The sequence below is a fragment of the Macaca fascicularis genome, chromosome 17 (genome assembly GCF_037993035.2).
Source record: "Macaca fascicularis isolate 582-1 chromosome 17, T2T-MFA8v1.1".
Classification (NCBI taxonomy): domain Eukaryota; kingdom Metazoa; phylum Chordata; class Mammalia; order Primates; family Cercopithecidae; genus Macaca; species Macaca fascicularis.
In genome coordinates, this window is record NC_088391.1 from 103,430,414 (window position 1) to 103,443,732 (window position 13,319).

The 13,319-nt window shown below is 58.1% G+C and overlaps 1 protein-coding gene across 34 annotated transcripts in view; it reads left to right on the forward strand.

Moving 5' to 3' along the window:
* MCF2L (MCF.2 cell line derived transforming sequence like) overlaps positions 1–13,319 on the forward strand; it is a 210,158-nt gene that overhangs the window by 126,793 nt on the left and 70,046 nt on the right. For all 34 annotated transcript variants that reach the window (XM_065532991.2, XM_074021469.1, XM_074021472.1 and 31 more), the window contains one exon: positions 5,838–5,921. In XM_065532991.2, coding sequence (XP_065389063.1) covers positions 5,838–5,921 — 84 coding nt within the window. The remainder of the gene's footprint in view (positions 1–5,837; positions 5,922–13,319) is intronic.

A 13,319-nucleotide genomic window follows, 5' to 3' on the forward strand; every position in this document is an offset into this window, starting at 1 on the left:
GGCGAGGCAGCGTGGAGAGGTCAGCTCTGGAGACAACCCCCAGGGCTTGCGGGCGAGGCAGCGTGGAGAGCACAGCTCTGGAGACGACCCCCAGAGGAGATTGACCAAGTGCGGGGCGTGCGTGTCCTCCCTACCCGAGGCATAAACCGTCTCGCTCCAAAGGGCGTCCGGAGGGCTCTGCAGGGTGGCTGTGCGCTGACTCCTGCACCCCACGTGGACGCCCCTTTTGCCCCAATGGCAGGCGCTGGCCCCGGGGTGTCCTGGTTCTCCTCCCTGACCCACATGGTGTCAGGAGCTTGTCTGGAGGGGACGGGGATGCTGGCCCCCTGGGGTGTCCTTGTCTGAAGCCTGTGGTTCAGGCATTCTCCTCACTGAATTTAGATTTTGTTCAGATTTTGCGGCCTGCCTTTCTTACTGCCCTGCTTTGCGGCCCTGCCCTTCCTGGCTTTGGAGAGCCTCATGGATGGGCTTGGGGAAGGCCTGTGGCCGGACGATCTGGTGACGTAATCCCATCTGACGCTCAGCCTTGGACTTTGAAAAGGCACGACTGTCCCGTCTGATGGACAGGATGCAGAAGCCTTTGGGAATGGGCTTATTGCCAGAATAAATAACAGGAGACAATTGGCAAAAGATGGACTGGGCCCCATGGCCCCAGGCTGCTATGTGGACAGCCTTGTCCTCTCCTCTGCCCACGGTCACCAGTGAGCACCAGGGATGGGCTTTCCTCCCTCACCTGGGCCTCTTCCTGCTGCCAGGAGCTGCCTTGCTGCCTCCGCCTGTGACAGTCCACCCCCCACACCTCACCGTGAGAGGGTTCCAGGGCCCCACCCAGCTCCACCTGTGACGGTGTACCCCACCCCCCACCCACACCATGAGAGGATTTCCGGGGCCCCACCTGGCTCCCATCCCCGTCTCCTGTGTTCTCTCTGCTGCTTGCGAGGTCACCTGGGCTGGAAAGGGTTGCTGCTCAGACGTCTTGGCTGCCCTCCCACCCCCACCCCCCACCCCCCACTCCCAGTTTTCAGGATGAAATTGCCGTCAAATAAAGCAAGTTCTTGAGTCAGCTTGCAAGAGGAAGGAAGTTTGCTTCAGTCGTCTCGTTTTGTTGGAACAAAGAGATCTAAAGATAGACACGTGGCTCCCCTCCCTGGACTGTCTTTGCCGGGACCCTGTTTCTGTGAGGAAAACTCGGTGGGGGGGTTCACCTGTGTATCAGGTGAGCCAAGGGCACCTCTGCCCTTCCCACCCTTGGGAAATCTCACCACGTCGGCCCCGTAGTGGCCAGAAGAGATCGGCCCTCCCAGGTGGGGCTACTGTGGTCGGTGCTGGGAACGGGCAGGGGCAAGCCTGGCCACCCCCTCGTCGGTCCCACCTGCTGCCTCTGCCCACATGGCAGGGGAATGGACGGGGCAGCCTCTGCCCAGCCTCAGACGTGAGGCCCTAACTCTCCCCTCTCAGACCCGCCGTGGGATCATCATGGGGTCATCACTGGGGACTTGGTTGCGGTGGGGCTGGGGAGGGAGCTGGGCCTTGGGTGGCGAAGACGGGTTAGGGGCCCACCACCTCCCAGACATCCAACAGCACGGAGCCCCACGGAGGCCACGCTCGCCTGCCTGTGTCTCCTCCGGGGACCTGTCTCCTGAACCAAGTGGCCACCATTGTTCCGTGCACTTCTTAGTCTTGTGGCTGCAAAATTAAGTAGATTGGAACTTTTATAGAAATTATGATCATAAGGGGCAGATTTTCCCATCGTTCTTGAGTGGGTTCAAAAAACCAGGAAGAATGAAAACTTACACACGTAAATGGAAGAACGCCCAGCGCTCTGAATATCCCAGGGCCCCACCTGCAGAAGGCTCCATGAAGAATGGGAGGTTACACTCCGCTGTGGGCCGGAGAGCATCACAGGCCTTTTCAGGTTCACAGAATGGCCGGTGACCACTTCAGGTGTCGTGATGTGTTAGAGTTTATTTGTACGAGCTTAGCTGTGTGCAGTTTCTGATTACGCACATGGGGAACCCTGCTTTTCAAACCCAGAATGAGGTCTAAGGACAATATTTAGAGTTAGTTCTGGCCCAAAGAGTCCAGAGGCACTGGGGGCTGCCAGCAGGTGGACACTGCGGTGCGGACGGTGGACAGGTGGTGTGGACGGTGGACAGGCGGTGTGGACGGTGGACAGGTGGTGTGGACGGTGGACAGGCAGTGTGGACGGTGGGCACTGCAGTGCGGATGGTGGACAGGCAGTGTGGACAGTGGACACTGCGATGTGGATGGTGGACAGGCAGTGTGGACGGTGGACACCGTGATGTGGATGGTGGACAGGCGGTGTGGACAGTGGACACGGCAATGTGGATGGTGGACAGGCAGTGTGGACGGTGGACACTGCGATGTGGATAGTGGACACCGCAATGCGGATGGTGGACAGGCGGTGTGGACGGTGGACACCGCAGTGCAGATGGTGGACAGGCAGTGTGGACGGTGGACACTGCGATGCAGACGATGGACAGGCAGTGTGGACGGTGGATAGGCAATGTGGATGGTGGACAGGCAATGTGGACAGTGGACACTGCGATGCGGAAGGTGGACAGGTGGTGTGGACGGTGAACAGGTGGTGTGGACAGTGGACACTGCAGTGTGGATGGTGCACAGGTGTTGCTTTGCCCCCCACGGGCCTGTGACGCCAGAAAGTAGGAACCCGCCTGTGAGGGGTTGGGGCCTTGGCGTTGGATTCCACAGGATGCTCTGGGAAGGCACTTCCTCCCTTCCTCTGCTGTGTTAGCAGGGGCAGCTGCTGGGCCAGGCGCTGTGGTGAGGGTGGGGAACCCCAGGCATAGTCCCTGCAGCCTTGAGTGGGGGTTTGCAGGCACCCATGGAGGGTGCAGGCTGCCATGAGGGCCCCTGCCTGGTGGGGAGGTGGAGAAAGGCCTCTCTGAGGTGGCATCTTGATAGGAAATTGAGTGGGGTCAGACTGGCCAGAAGAGGAGCGGCTGAGCAAGGGCCCCAGGCCCGGACCTCACCCTTCCAAGGACCTGAGTGTGTGGCAGCCCCTGGAGGGGTGGATGAGGAGCCTACAGTGGACAGCCTGTCCCAGAGGCAGCTTCACACCCACATGCACCACTCTCTCAGAACGTGGAGGGACGGCGGGCGGTGTCTGTCTGTCTCTAACACACGGGAAAGACATTTGCTGTCAGCAGGGCCCCAGAGCAGGCACCGGTAAGGTCCAGAGCCAGGTCAGGAATGCCTGAGCTCGTAGGGAACAGGCCAAACACGCCGCCTCTCAGAGCTGCCAGAACAGAGTTTGGGAGTCATGGTGGAAGTGTCCACATCGATGCCTGACTCTTCGCGTTCGGTGCCTGACTCTTGCGGTCGACGCCTGACCCTCGCGGTCGACGCCTGACTCTCGCGGTCGATGCCTCTGAAAGTCGAGGTGCGGCGAGGGAGCCACAGACATGGGCCAGTGCCTCCCCGTTTGTGGCCCCAGTGAGCCTGGGCCGCCAGCATCCCGCAGCCATCACCAACCTTGGTACCCCCCTGTCCAAGCCATCCCCCCCGTGATGAACCTGCCAGCTCACAGTATCCAGAATCTTTTTTTGTAGCCCCCAGAATTTCTAAAATTCCAGGGAGGCCCTTGCCCTGTGACCCTTTCCGTGTCAGCGATGTGCTTCTCCTGGGGTTAGCAGGTGTTGGATTTGAGGACGGTGCCTCCTGACTTCCTCTCTGAGGCTACAGTCGCTCCTGGCAAGAGAGAAAAACTTACTGTAAAATTTGAACGTCCAACTGCGCAGTCTAGGCTGCCGTCGGCTGTACCAGACGCACATTCCAGAGAGGTGTGCGCCAGTGGAAGTCACCCTGCCAGGAGCATAAAACAGTATTTCCTGCTTTACTGCTTGACTGTTTCTTTCTCCCACAAAAGAAGCCATTGCTGACACATGGTTGCATACTGGGAACGGGTCTGTGCCCTGAACTCTCCCTGCAAAGCTCCGCAGAAGGGCCTTGACATCTGCTTGGCTCTGGCAGGCCCCGTGACACCGTGGTCCCGCCACTTCCTCACCAGCACCAGGGTTGTCTCCGGCTCCGAGGCAAAGCAGTCCCGTAGCCAGCAGGGCCGCAGCCAACACGGCCCAGGAGGGGCCCCTGTGTGTTCCACTGCGTCCCGTGTTTACACTTGTTTGTCTGCAAGACTGGAAGAGCAGGATTTAAGTCTGATGCCAGGTAGATGTTATCTTGTGGCCTCCCCTGGGAATTTCCAGGTACAAACACTTCTGTCCCATATCTTCAGGCTGTTAGTGGCCTGGGTCCTCAGGTGTGGAAGAATTGAACGTTTAAGCCATTCTCAGGTCATCATCGTGAGTCCTGTGTCTTTCAGAGAGAAATTGTGTGGATGTTCAAGATTGCAAATGTGGCTATATGATGAGCGTGCTGGCCAGAAATCGTGTCTGCTCTGTGGTCAGTGGTCAGTGTCCCCGAGGCATAGTAGCCCAGCAGCCGCTCTGTGGCACAGAACACCAGCCTGTCAGTCCGCACAGCTTTCCCTGGAGGGTCTTGCTGGCCTCGTGCTCCCAGCCGGTGCTGGCTCCATGCTCCCGGCTGATGCTGACCCTGTGCTTCCAGCTGGTGCTGGCCCCGTGCTCCCCCTGTGTTTGCGGCTGGTGCTGGCCCCATGCTCTTGACTGGTGCTGACCCTGTGCTCCCAGCTGATGCTGGCCTAGTGCTCCCGGCTGGTGCTGACCCCGTGCTCCCCCTGTGTTCACGGCTGGTGCTGGCCCTGTGCTCTTGACTGGTGCTGACCTCGTGCTCCCAGCTGATGCTGGCCTAGTGGTCCCGGCTGGTGCTGACCCCGTGCTCCCCGTGCTCACAGTCAGTGCTGGCCCTGTGCTGCTGGCTGTTGCTGGCATAGTGCCCCTGGCTGGTGCTGGCCCCATGCTCCTGGCTGGTGCTGGCTCCGTGCTCCCCCATGCTCCTGGCCGGTGCTGGCCCCATGCTCCCCCGTGCTCCCAGCTGATGCTGGCCTAGTGCTCCCAGCTGGTGCAGGCCCCATGCTCCCGGCTGATGTTGGCTACGTGCTCCCGGCTGGTGCTGACCCTGTGCTCCCGGCTGATGCTGGCCTAGTGCTCCCAGCTGGTGCTGGCCCTGTGCTCCTGGCTGGTACTGACCCCATGCTCCTAGCTGATGTTGGCCTAGTGCTCCCCCCATGCTCCCGGCTGGTGCTGGCCTGGTGGCCGCAGGTGCTTCAGTGCATCCAGACCTATCTGGAACCTGCTGGGTGGGGGGATGGGTGCGGGAGTTGACCCTGCTCTTGCCATCCTGCCTCATTTGTGTCCAGCTAATGGCAAGGCCAGGGATGTGGCACAGACCCCCCAGGGTCCCGTGTGTGCAGAGGCAGTGGCCCATTCTGTGCTCAGGTTTTCCTCATGGGCCATAAGTTACTGCACCTGCAACAGGCCGGCAGGGGTCACCTGAACATCTTCCCCGACGTGGGTGGGACTCAGACCAAAGTGTATTTATCCCAGGACCAGGACCAAGCGCTTTCCTACTGCTCCCCTGCCTCCCCTCTGCCCAGGTCTCTCTCTTTGTCCCTCCCTCTCTCTGTCTGTCAGTCCCTCTCTCTGAACCTCTTATACCACACTTTCAAAATCGATGGTGAATCATTCAACACACAGCTTTTGTGTGCTAAGAAACAAAGGCCTCCACGTACTGGAAACTGAAAAGCCTTTTTCCAGCCACGTGACCCGCTCCCGTAGGTGCCTGTGGATGTGCCGCTCCGCCTGGGATCGGGTGGGCGCTCGCAGGGTGAGGCAGCGTCCTGGGGCTGACGCGTGCTGTCTGCTCTTTCCGTGCAGATGAAATCATGCACCAGGACATCGTCCCGCTCTGTGCTGCCGACATCCAGGACCAGCTGAAGAAGCGCTTTGCTTACCTGTCCGGTGAGTTCCAGAAGCCGGGACGGGGTGGAGAGGGAGGGGTCCGGGGCCGGGTGTGGGCTGAGCAGTCGCCACGGCCTGGTCATTCACTGCCTTGGGTCTGACCTGTGACCTGGCGGCTCTCCCCATCTCTGTGAAGTGGGCAGCTCCATGCCAGTTGGCACACGGCCACTGGGAGGAGGTGGGCAGAGGAGGGTCAGGAGGACGTGGCCTGGGCACCCCTGACGGCGGCCTCCAGGGACAGATGGAGTGGGGCGTGGGTGGCCGAGCCCATGGGCCTCAGTGACCCGCAGTTCCTGCTGCATCTGGGCACCTCCCAGGCCACGCCTCTGTCCACTGTGGCCTCCAGCCCTGCGTCTGGCACACCTGTGGAGGTGGTGCCTGCAGACTTGGGGACATAGTGAGGCTCCCAGCCCCCCGTGTGGGTGCAGCAAGGGCACCTGCAGTGACCTGAGCTGTGCAGACACCGTTCTTATGTGAACAAATCTGCCCAACAGGACCCATCAGAAAAAATACATGCAAATGTGTGCCCTCCCTGGGACATAAGGGTGCCCTGATGCCGAGGGCGCAATGTTCTCAGGAGCTCAGCCTCTGCCCCTCTGCATTCTCATTAGCAGCCCAGCCCCCAATCCATGGCTGGCATGGTGGGGCCTCCATCCCGCACGGCCACCTCCAGAGCCAGCCCACACCCCAGGCCGGGCCTTGGGGTCTGAGGGAGGCTGACTGCCAGGGGCCGAGGTGTAGCTGGCGAGTTTTACGAGACCAAAATCGAAGAGACAGCAACATGATGGCCAGAGGAGGAGAGCTGTCCAGGGACTCGGTCCTGCTTTCCATGGCGGAGAGGCCCAGGAGGAGGAAGGATAGAAAGCAGGGGATCTCTGGAGAACTGAAAACTCCCAGGGGACAAGGGCTCCAATCCCCCTGCATCGGGGACCAGGTGTGGTGATGACTCAGGAGAGGCGCCGTGGTTTCTGCCGGTTCCTCCTGCGTCCCCAGCCTCTCCCCGCCCCTTTCACGACTCCCAAGAGGCTCACAGCTTTGCCACCAGGAGGGCCCCGACCTGGGCCTCCAGCCTTGACCTTCCTCCAGTTGCCAGGCAGTGCCCCCACCCCAGTGGTGCCTGGGAGGGCAGAGTCCCGGGACGGCCCCAGCCACCCACCTTTTCTCAGTTGTTCCTCAGACGCCGGCCCAGGAGCTCTGTGAGGGGATTTTGCAGATGAATTTAAGGCCCCAAATCAGCAACTTTAAGATCTTCCTTGGTGGGCCTGACCCAGTCGGCTAAGCCCTTAAAAGAGATGGAGCTCTTCCTGGCATGAGAGATTCCAGGTACAGGGAGGATTTGACACAAGGGGCTTCTCTGTGTGGCCCTGAAGGAAGCAGAGGCCGCCTGAGCAGGAGAAGAGCCACCCCACAGGCAGCCGCCAGGACCCCGGGGCCTCAACACTGCAGCTGGGAGCAGAGCTCTGCCAAGCCCCTGGGGGAGCTGGAGAGCCTGGGCTCGGAGAGGGTCACAGCCCGGCAACCCCTCCACGTGGGCCCAGAGACCCTGAGCAGAGACCCACAAGCTGATAAGTGCCTGAGTGTCAGTGATCTTGGGAACGACACCAAAGCCTCCGTGGGCTCCTCTCTCTCCTGGAATATAAGCCAGAGTCCCCTGTGGCACCACTGCCCCCACCTCGTCTCCTGCCCACGCCCTGGAGGCAGGCTGCCTCCCCATCGCCCTGCCTCCCACCAACCTCAGGGCCTTTGCACGGGCGGCGCTCTCCATGCAGTGAATTTTTTCCGCGGGCTTGTGGCTGGCCTGTCCCCTCAGGTCCTTGCTCAGAGGCACGCCCTTGGCCATGCCCTGTCCCTCCTTACCTGCTCTTTGCTCCGCCCCCCCTCGTTATATGACCTCACATCCTCCTGTGTGCGGTGTGGGTCCCTCCTGAGGGCTGGGCTTGCTCACAGCTGCCTCCCAGCTCCTAGAGGTGCACCCAGCCTCAGAGCCACGTACTGAGGGCTCAGCCATGGGCCCGTCTGGGGTGGGACCCCGAGCATGCCACGCTGTTCTCGGGATCCAGGTCGTAGCAGCAGTACCATGTCTGAGACAGATCGGTGTCGGCTGGAGCTTCTCCTGCAGATGTGTGGATTTGGATGAAGTCTGTGGTAGCCTCGTGTCTGAGACGGATCAGTGTCAGCTGGAGCTTCTGCAGACGTGCACGAATTTGGATGAAGTCTGTGGCAGCCTTGGGTCTGTAGGTCTCCAATCACCCCGTCCCCTCTTCACCGTATCCAGCACAGCTGCGTCCTGAGGCTGCGCCTGCACTCCGGGTTCCTGCCATGCCAAGCCCCCTTCTGTGTCCTCATGACAAAGGCCATGCACTGGGGAACTGAAACATCCGGGATTCGTCTTTCAGGTTCCCTGGGGCGTGCCCCTTCCGGAGGCTCCTTCGGGGGCACAGGTGTTCCTTGGTGTCCCTTGGTGTCTTCATGCAGCCACCTCACCTGCACGTCGACGTCTCCTCTTCTGCCTCAAAGCTCCTCTACCTTTCTCCCAGGACACCCGTCATGAGATTCAGGGCCCACCGTATAATCCATTATGGTCTCATCTTGAAAACTTTGTTACCTCTGCTGCAAGGACTTTTCCAAATGAAGTCACGTTCACAGGCTCCTGGGACAGGGAGTGGACATGCCTTTCAGGGGCCGCCTTGGACTCGGTAAATCTGACTCAGAGGTTTGCTGTCTTGACAGCTGCCCCCAAGCGGGGCTCCCCTCCTGCCCCAGCATCACCCACAGGACTCGCTCTCCCTGTCTCACTCCACCCGAAGGAAACACAGACTCCCCCACCAGCCACTCCTGCACACGGACCACCATGGTGCTGGGGCCCAGCGGGATGAGACCCTTCATTGTGGCTGGAGCCCACAGGTTGACGCCCCAGCCTGTTCTGTGGACTTTGGCTGAATTCGCTGGTCTCTGGATGCCTAGAATGGCTTCCATGAAGTGCCAGAGCAAAAAACTAAAGATGTCAGGAAGGAACGGCTCCAAATTTTCCTTTTCAAGAGGAGACTCTGCATTTCTTTCCACTTGCCCTGCTGATTTCCCCTCCCTGCAGACGTCCGCGCCAGCCCTGCGCTGTGTGCCCTGGAGCCAGGACTGCCCCTGTGACCTGTGTGGTCCCCTCTCTTCCACCTCCATTATCTGTGGATGCACAGGTGCCACACAGAGCCCTACAGCTCTGTCCAGGTCCTGAACCCAAGTGAGGCAGGTTTTGAAAGGCGGCCAAGTGAGGGATGCCTACACCTCGGGGGCTCCACACCCCCGTACGTTGCTGCCCGAAGTCAGGACGAGCTGCGGAAATTACACCTGGACTCTCCGTCTGTCACCCACAGACAGCAGCTCCCGGTTCAGCCTGCGTCCCTCGTCATCCACGCCCTCTACTCGCAGTGATGTCTGCCCCAAAAGCACTTCGCTTAACCCTGAAGCTGCGAGACCTGCCACCCTACTGTCCCCTCTAGTTTTCTGAGGTTTGAGGAACAAAGGAATTGGGTGTAAAATCAGGAAATATCCTGCATGTAAATTCTTGATTATTCTTGTCCTTCCGGGCAGAGCCGCCTCCCGCGAGTCAGCCGTTTGACTCTTTCTTGCTGAAGGATGAGGGTTGCGGGGGGCGCATGGGTGCCCCGGACCCAGAGGCAATGGCGCGTCCCCTGGCGTGGCGGTCGGAGCAGGCCCCGAGGAGGTCGTGGGCTCAGAACTCAGTCCTTGTGTCATCTTAGAAAAGATGTTTCAACTTGCCGACCGTCAGCAAGAGCTAAAAACAGGGCTGGAGAATTTACCACTGAGGAACTTATGATCTGAAGTGAAAAACGCTGAGAACAGACTTGCCACCGGTGAAAACCACAAAGCCGAAATGGAGGCCGTGCCCGGAACGCAGAGTCTGCCTGCACTGCGTGTCTCACGCCCTGCCACGGACGGCGGCCCCCTTCCACTGCCCAGCAGCTCTTGGGAATCTCGTTTCGCTTTTACAGGAACGTGGCATGGTCAGAGGCAGCCATCAGCTGTCTGGGGACCTGGATTTGACAGGATTGTTCCATCCCACGTCCAGGCAGCCCCAGGTGTGTGGAGACGGGGCAGACAGGAGACCCTCCCCCTGGCCTGTGCTGTCTTCCCGGGAAGATCACTGAAGACTTTCGTCTCTTCCTTTCCTCACCTTCCCCAAGCGCTCGCTGCACAAGCCCCCTCCTGCCTTGGCCCTTCTCCCACCCCATTTTGGTTTGGTCCCAGCTTACATCTCATCCTAAGGATTAAGTGTGCAGCTGAACCGCAGTTCTCAGATGAGCTGCAGGACTCCAGCGTGGCACCTGCCTGGGCAGTCCTGAGAGAGGGATTCGAAGTGGGGAAGGACCCCGGAGTCTTCCCGGCACATGGTCTGAGGCTCCAGCCACCAAGTCCCAAGCTCAGTCTGTGCTCACCACGACCCGACGGCTGCTCCAACCTGTGGGGACCGATCCGATCCTGCACTCCCTGAGGCTGACAGCTTTTTGACACCCAGGCTTCAGCCACAGACAGACGTTCCCTGCCTGGGGGGGGGGGGTTGCCCTTGCTGGAGAGAAACAGAAATGGACAGAGGGTCACTGGGGTGGCCCTGGGTGTTCTGCGGAGAATCAAAGTCGTGAGATGGAGACAGGAATCCCGTTAGGTTTGGGCGGAGCCGCATGTGGTCCTTTCTGGACCTGCTTCAAGGAATCCGACGGTTGCACGACCTCAAACCAGTTGCTGTGGGATAAATGTTTGTGTCCCTCCGAATTCAGATGTCGAAACCCTAACCCCGGAGGTGGTGTTTGGGGAGGCAAGGCCTTTGGGGGGAGATTAGATCATGAAGGTGGAGCGCCCAGGTGTGATCAGTGCCTTTGTAAGGGGCTGAAGAAACCAGATCTCCTTCCGCAGCGAGGCCATGCCTCAAGGAGACCCCTGTGAATGCGGAAGCCGCTGTCACCAGACACCAGGTCTATGGGCGCCTTGATCTTGGACTTACCTGGCCAGAGCTGTGAGATAAATTTCTGTTGTTTGGGCCTCCCGGTCTGTGGTGGTTTGTTATGGCCGCCCAGACAGACCAACAACCAACCTGTGTGAAAATGTGAGTCATAAAGGGGTGGTGTTGACAGTGAGTCACTGCCGTGAACGAGTGGTGTTGACAAAGGCGTCCTGTCCAGGTAGGAGCTCCGTGTGGCTAAGTGGTGTCCGGCCTCAGAAAGTGATGCCTTCTTGATGTCATCTTCACACTGACAGGAGTTTTTAGTTCTTATTTTAAGACTTTTCTACCCGACAGTTAACTTAGCATACAGATATCACAGTAGATTAACCACATGAATGCTTTCATTCCTAAGCAGCTCATGTGGGCGAGTTTCTAAAGCCATGTTTGGGCCGATGCATCACACAAGGGGGAGCCCCTAAGATGCATCATGTCCGTGGAGAAAACGAAGCAGGACACACGTGTGAGTCATCACACCCTTGGTCACCCGGCTTGGCCATCACACAGGCCTCCTGCCCAGGATGTGTGTGCGTGTGTGTCTACCTGTGTGTCTCAGCTCAGGCTGCTTGCTGTGACAAAGTCCCCTAGACTGGGTGGTTTAAGCCACAGGAGTTTATTTCTCTTGGTTCAGGGCAGGAAGTCCCGGATGAAGGCACCGGCAGATGTGCTGCCTGGTGAAGGCTCACTTCCTGATTGACAGACTGCTGCCTTCTCACTGTCCTCATGTGGCCAGGCGAGCAGAGCAAGCCCACAGAATCCCATTCACGGGAGCCCCACTCCCACAGCCTCCTCACCTCCCACAGGCCCCACCTCCCAGCACTGTCCGCCTGGCGTTAGCATTTCAACACATGAATTCAGGGGAAGACAAATGTCCAGTCCGTAACAGTGTATATGTGTAGATGTGTGTGTGTAGATGTGTGTATGCGTAGTGGGTGTGTGTGTGCATGTGTAGCTGTGTATGTGTAGATGTGTGTATGTGTAGTGTGTGTGCATGTGTAGCTGTGTATGTGTAGGTGTGTTTATGAGCATATGTAGCTGTGTATGTGTAGATGTATGTGGAGTGTGTATATGTGTGTATGTGTAGTGTGTATGTGTGGGCATGTGTAGATGTATGTGCAGATGTGTATGTGTAGATGTATGTGCAGATGTGTATGTGTAGATGTGTGTATGTATAGATGTATGTGTAGTGTGTGTGCATATGCATGTGTAGCTGTGTGTGTAGCGTGTTTATGTGTGCATGTGTAGCTGTGTATGTGTAGATGTGTAGTGTGTAGATGTATGTGTAGTATGTATGTGTAGTGTGTGTGTGCATGTGTAGATGTGTGTATGTGTAGATGTGTGTAGATGTATGTGTAGTGTGTATGCATGTGCATATGTAGCTGTGTATGTGTAGATGTGTGTACGTGCAGTGTGTATATGTGTGTGCGTGTGCATGTGTAGCTGTGTATGTGTAGATGTGTAGCATTTATGCATGTGCATGTGTAGCTGGGTATCTGTGTATGGTAGCTGTGTATGTGTGTGTAGCTGTGTATGTGTGTATCCATGTGTGTATGTGTATGTACATGTATGTACATATATGCATATGTGTGTAGCTGTGTATACATGTGTGCGTAGGTGTGTGTCTAGCTGTATGTGTAGCTATGTATCTGTGTATAGCTGTGTATGTATGTGTGTCTGTGTTTATAGGTAGCTGTGTGTATAGCTGTGTGTCTGTACATGTGTATATGTGCATGTATATGTGTATAGGTAGCTGTGTGTAGCTATGTGTGTGTGTTTGGGTAGCTGTGTGTGTATTAAACTGAGTGTGTATCTCACATTAAAGCAAGATCCCATAGGAGCCATACTTCGTTCTGGCGACGGGGATGAGAGGGAGTTGCAGCTGCCTTCCGCCCCTAGCGAGTGGGTGCAGGCCTAGTTGCTTGGGTGTGAGAGCTCACGTGCAGGTGTGACAGGTCTCAGCCAGGACAGTGGTTCTTGGACGTGGGTGGGTACCGGAGGCTGTCCCTGGTGCCGTGTGGCAGGGTGCTGTTCTGAACCACAGAGGAGCTTCGGAGCCCTCTGTCCTCTGCGGCATTCAGCCGGCCTCCAGTTACTAGGCCGGGTGCAGACGCAGAAGTAGAGCTTGTTCTTGGTGCCATTGGCCCTGCAGGGTCCTGGCACTGCCCACCTTGGTGGGGATGGTTTCTCCAGAGAGGGACTCTGCCCCCAACTCTGCGTCCAGCGGTGTTTGGCTGCCTCATAACCTGCAGGTGCGGGAGCTTTGGTGCCTGCTTTTCAATCTCAGTGGACAGGCGGGGATTTCCACGCCTGACTTGGGAAGAAAGAACAGGGTCTTTGCTTTCCTTTGAGGCTGCAGCACAGAGAGTTCGGAGATACCCAGGGTAGCA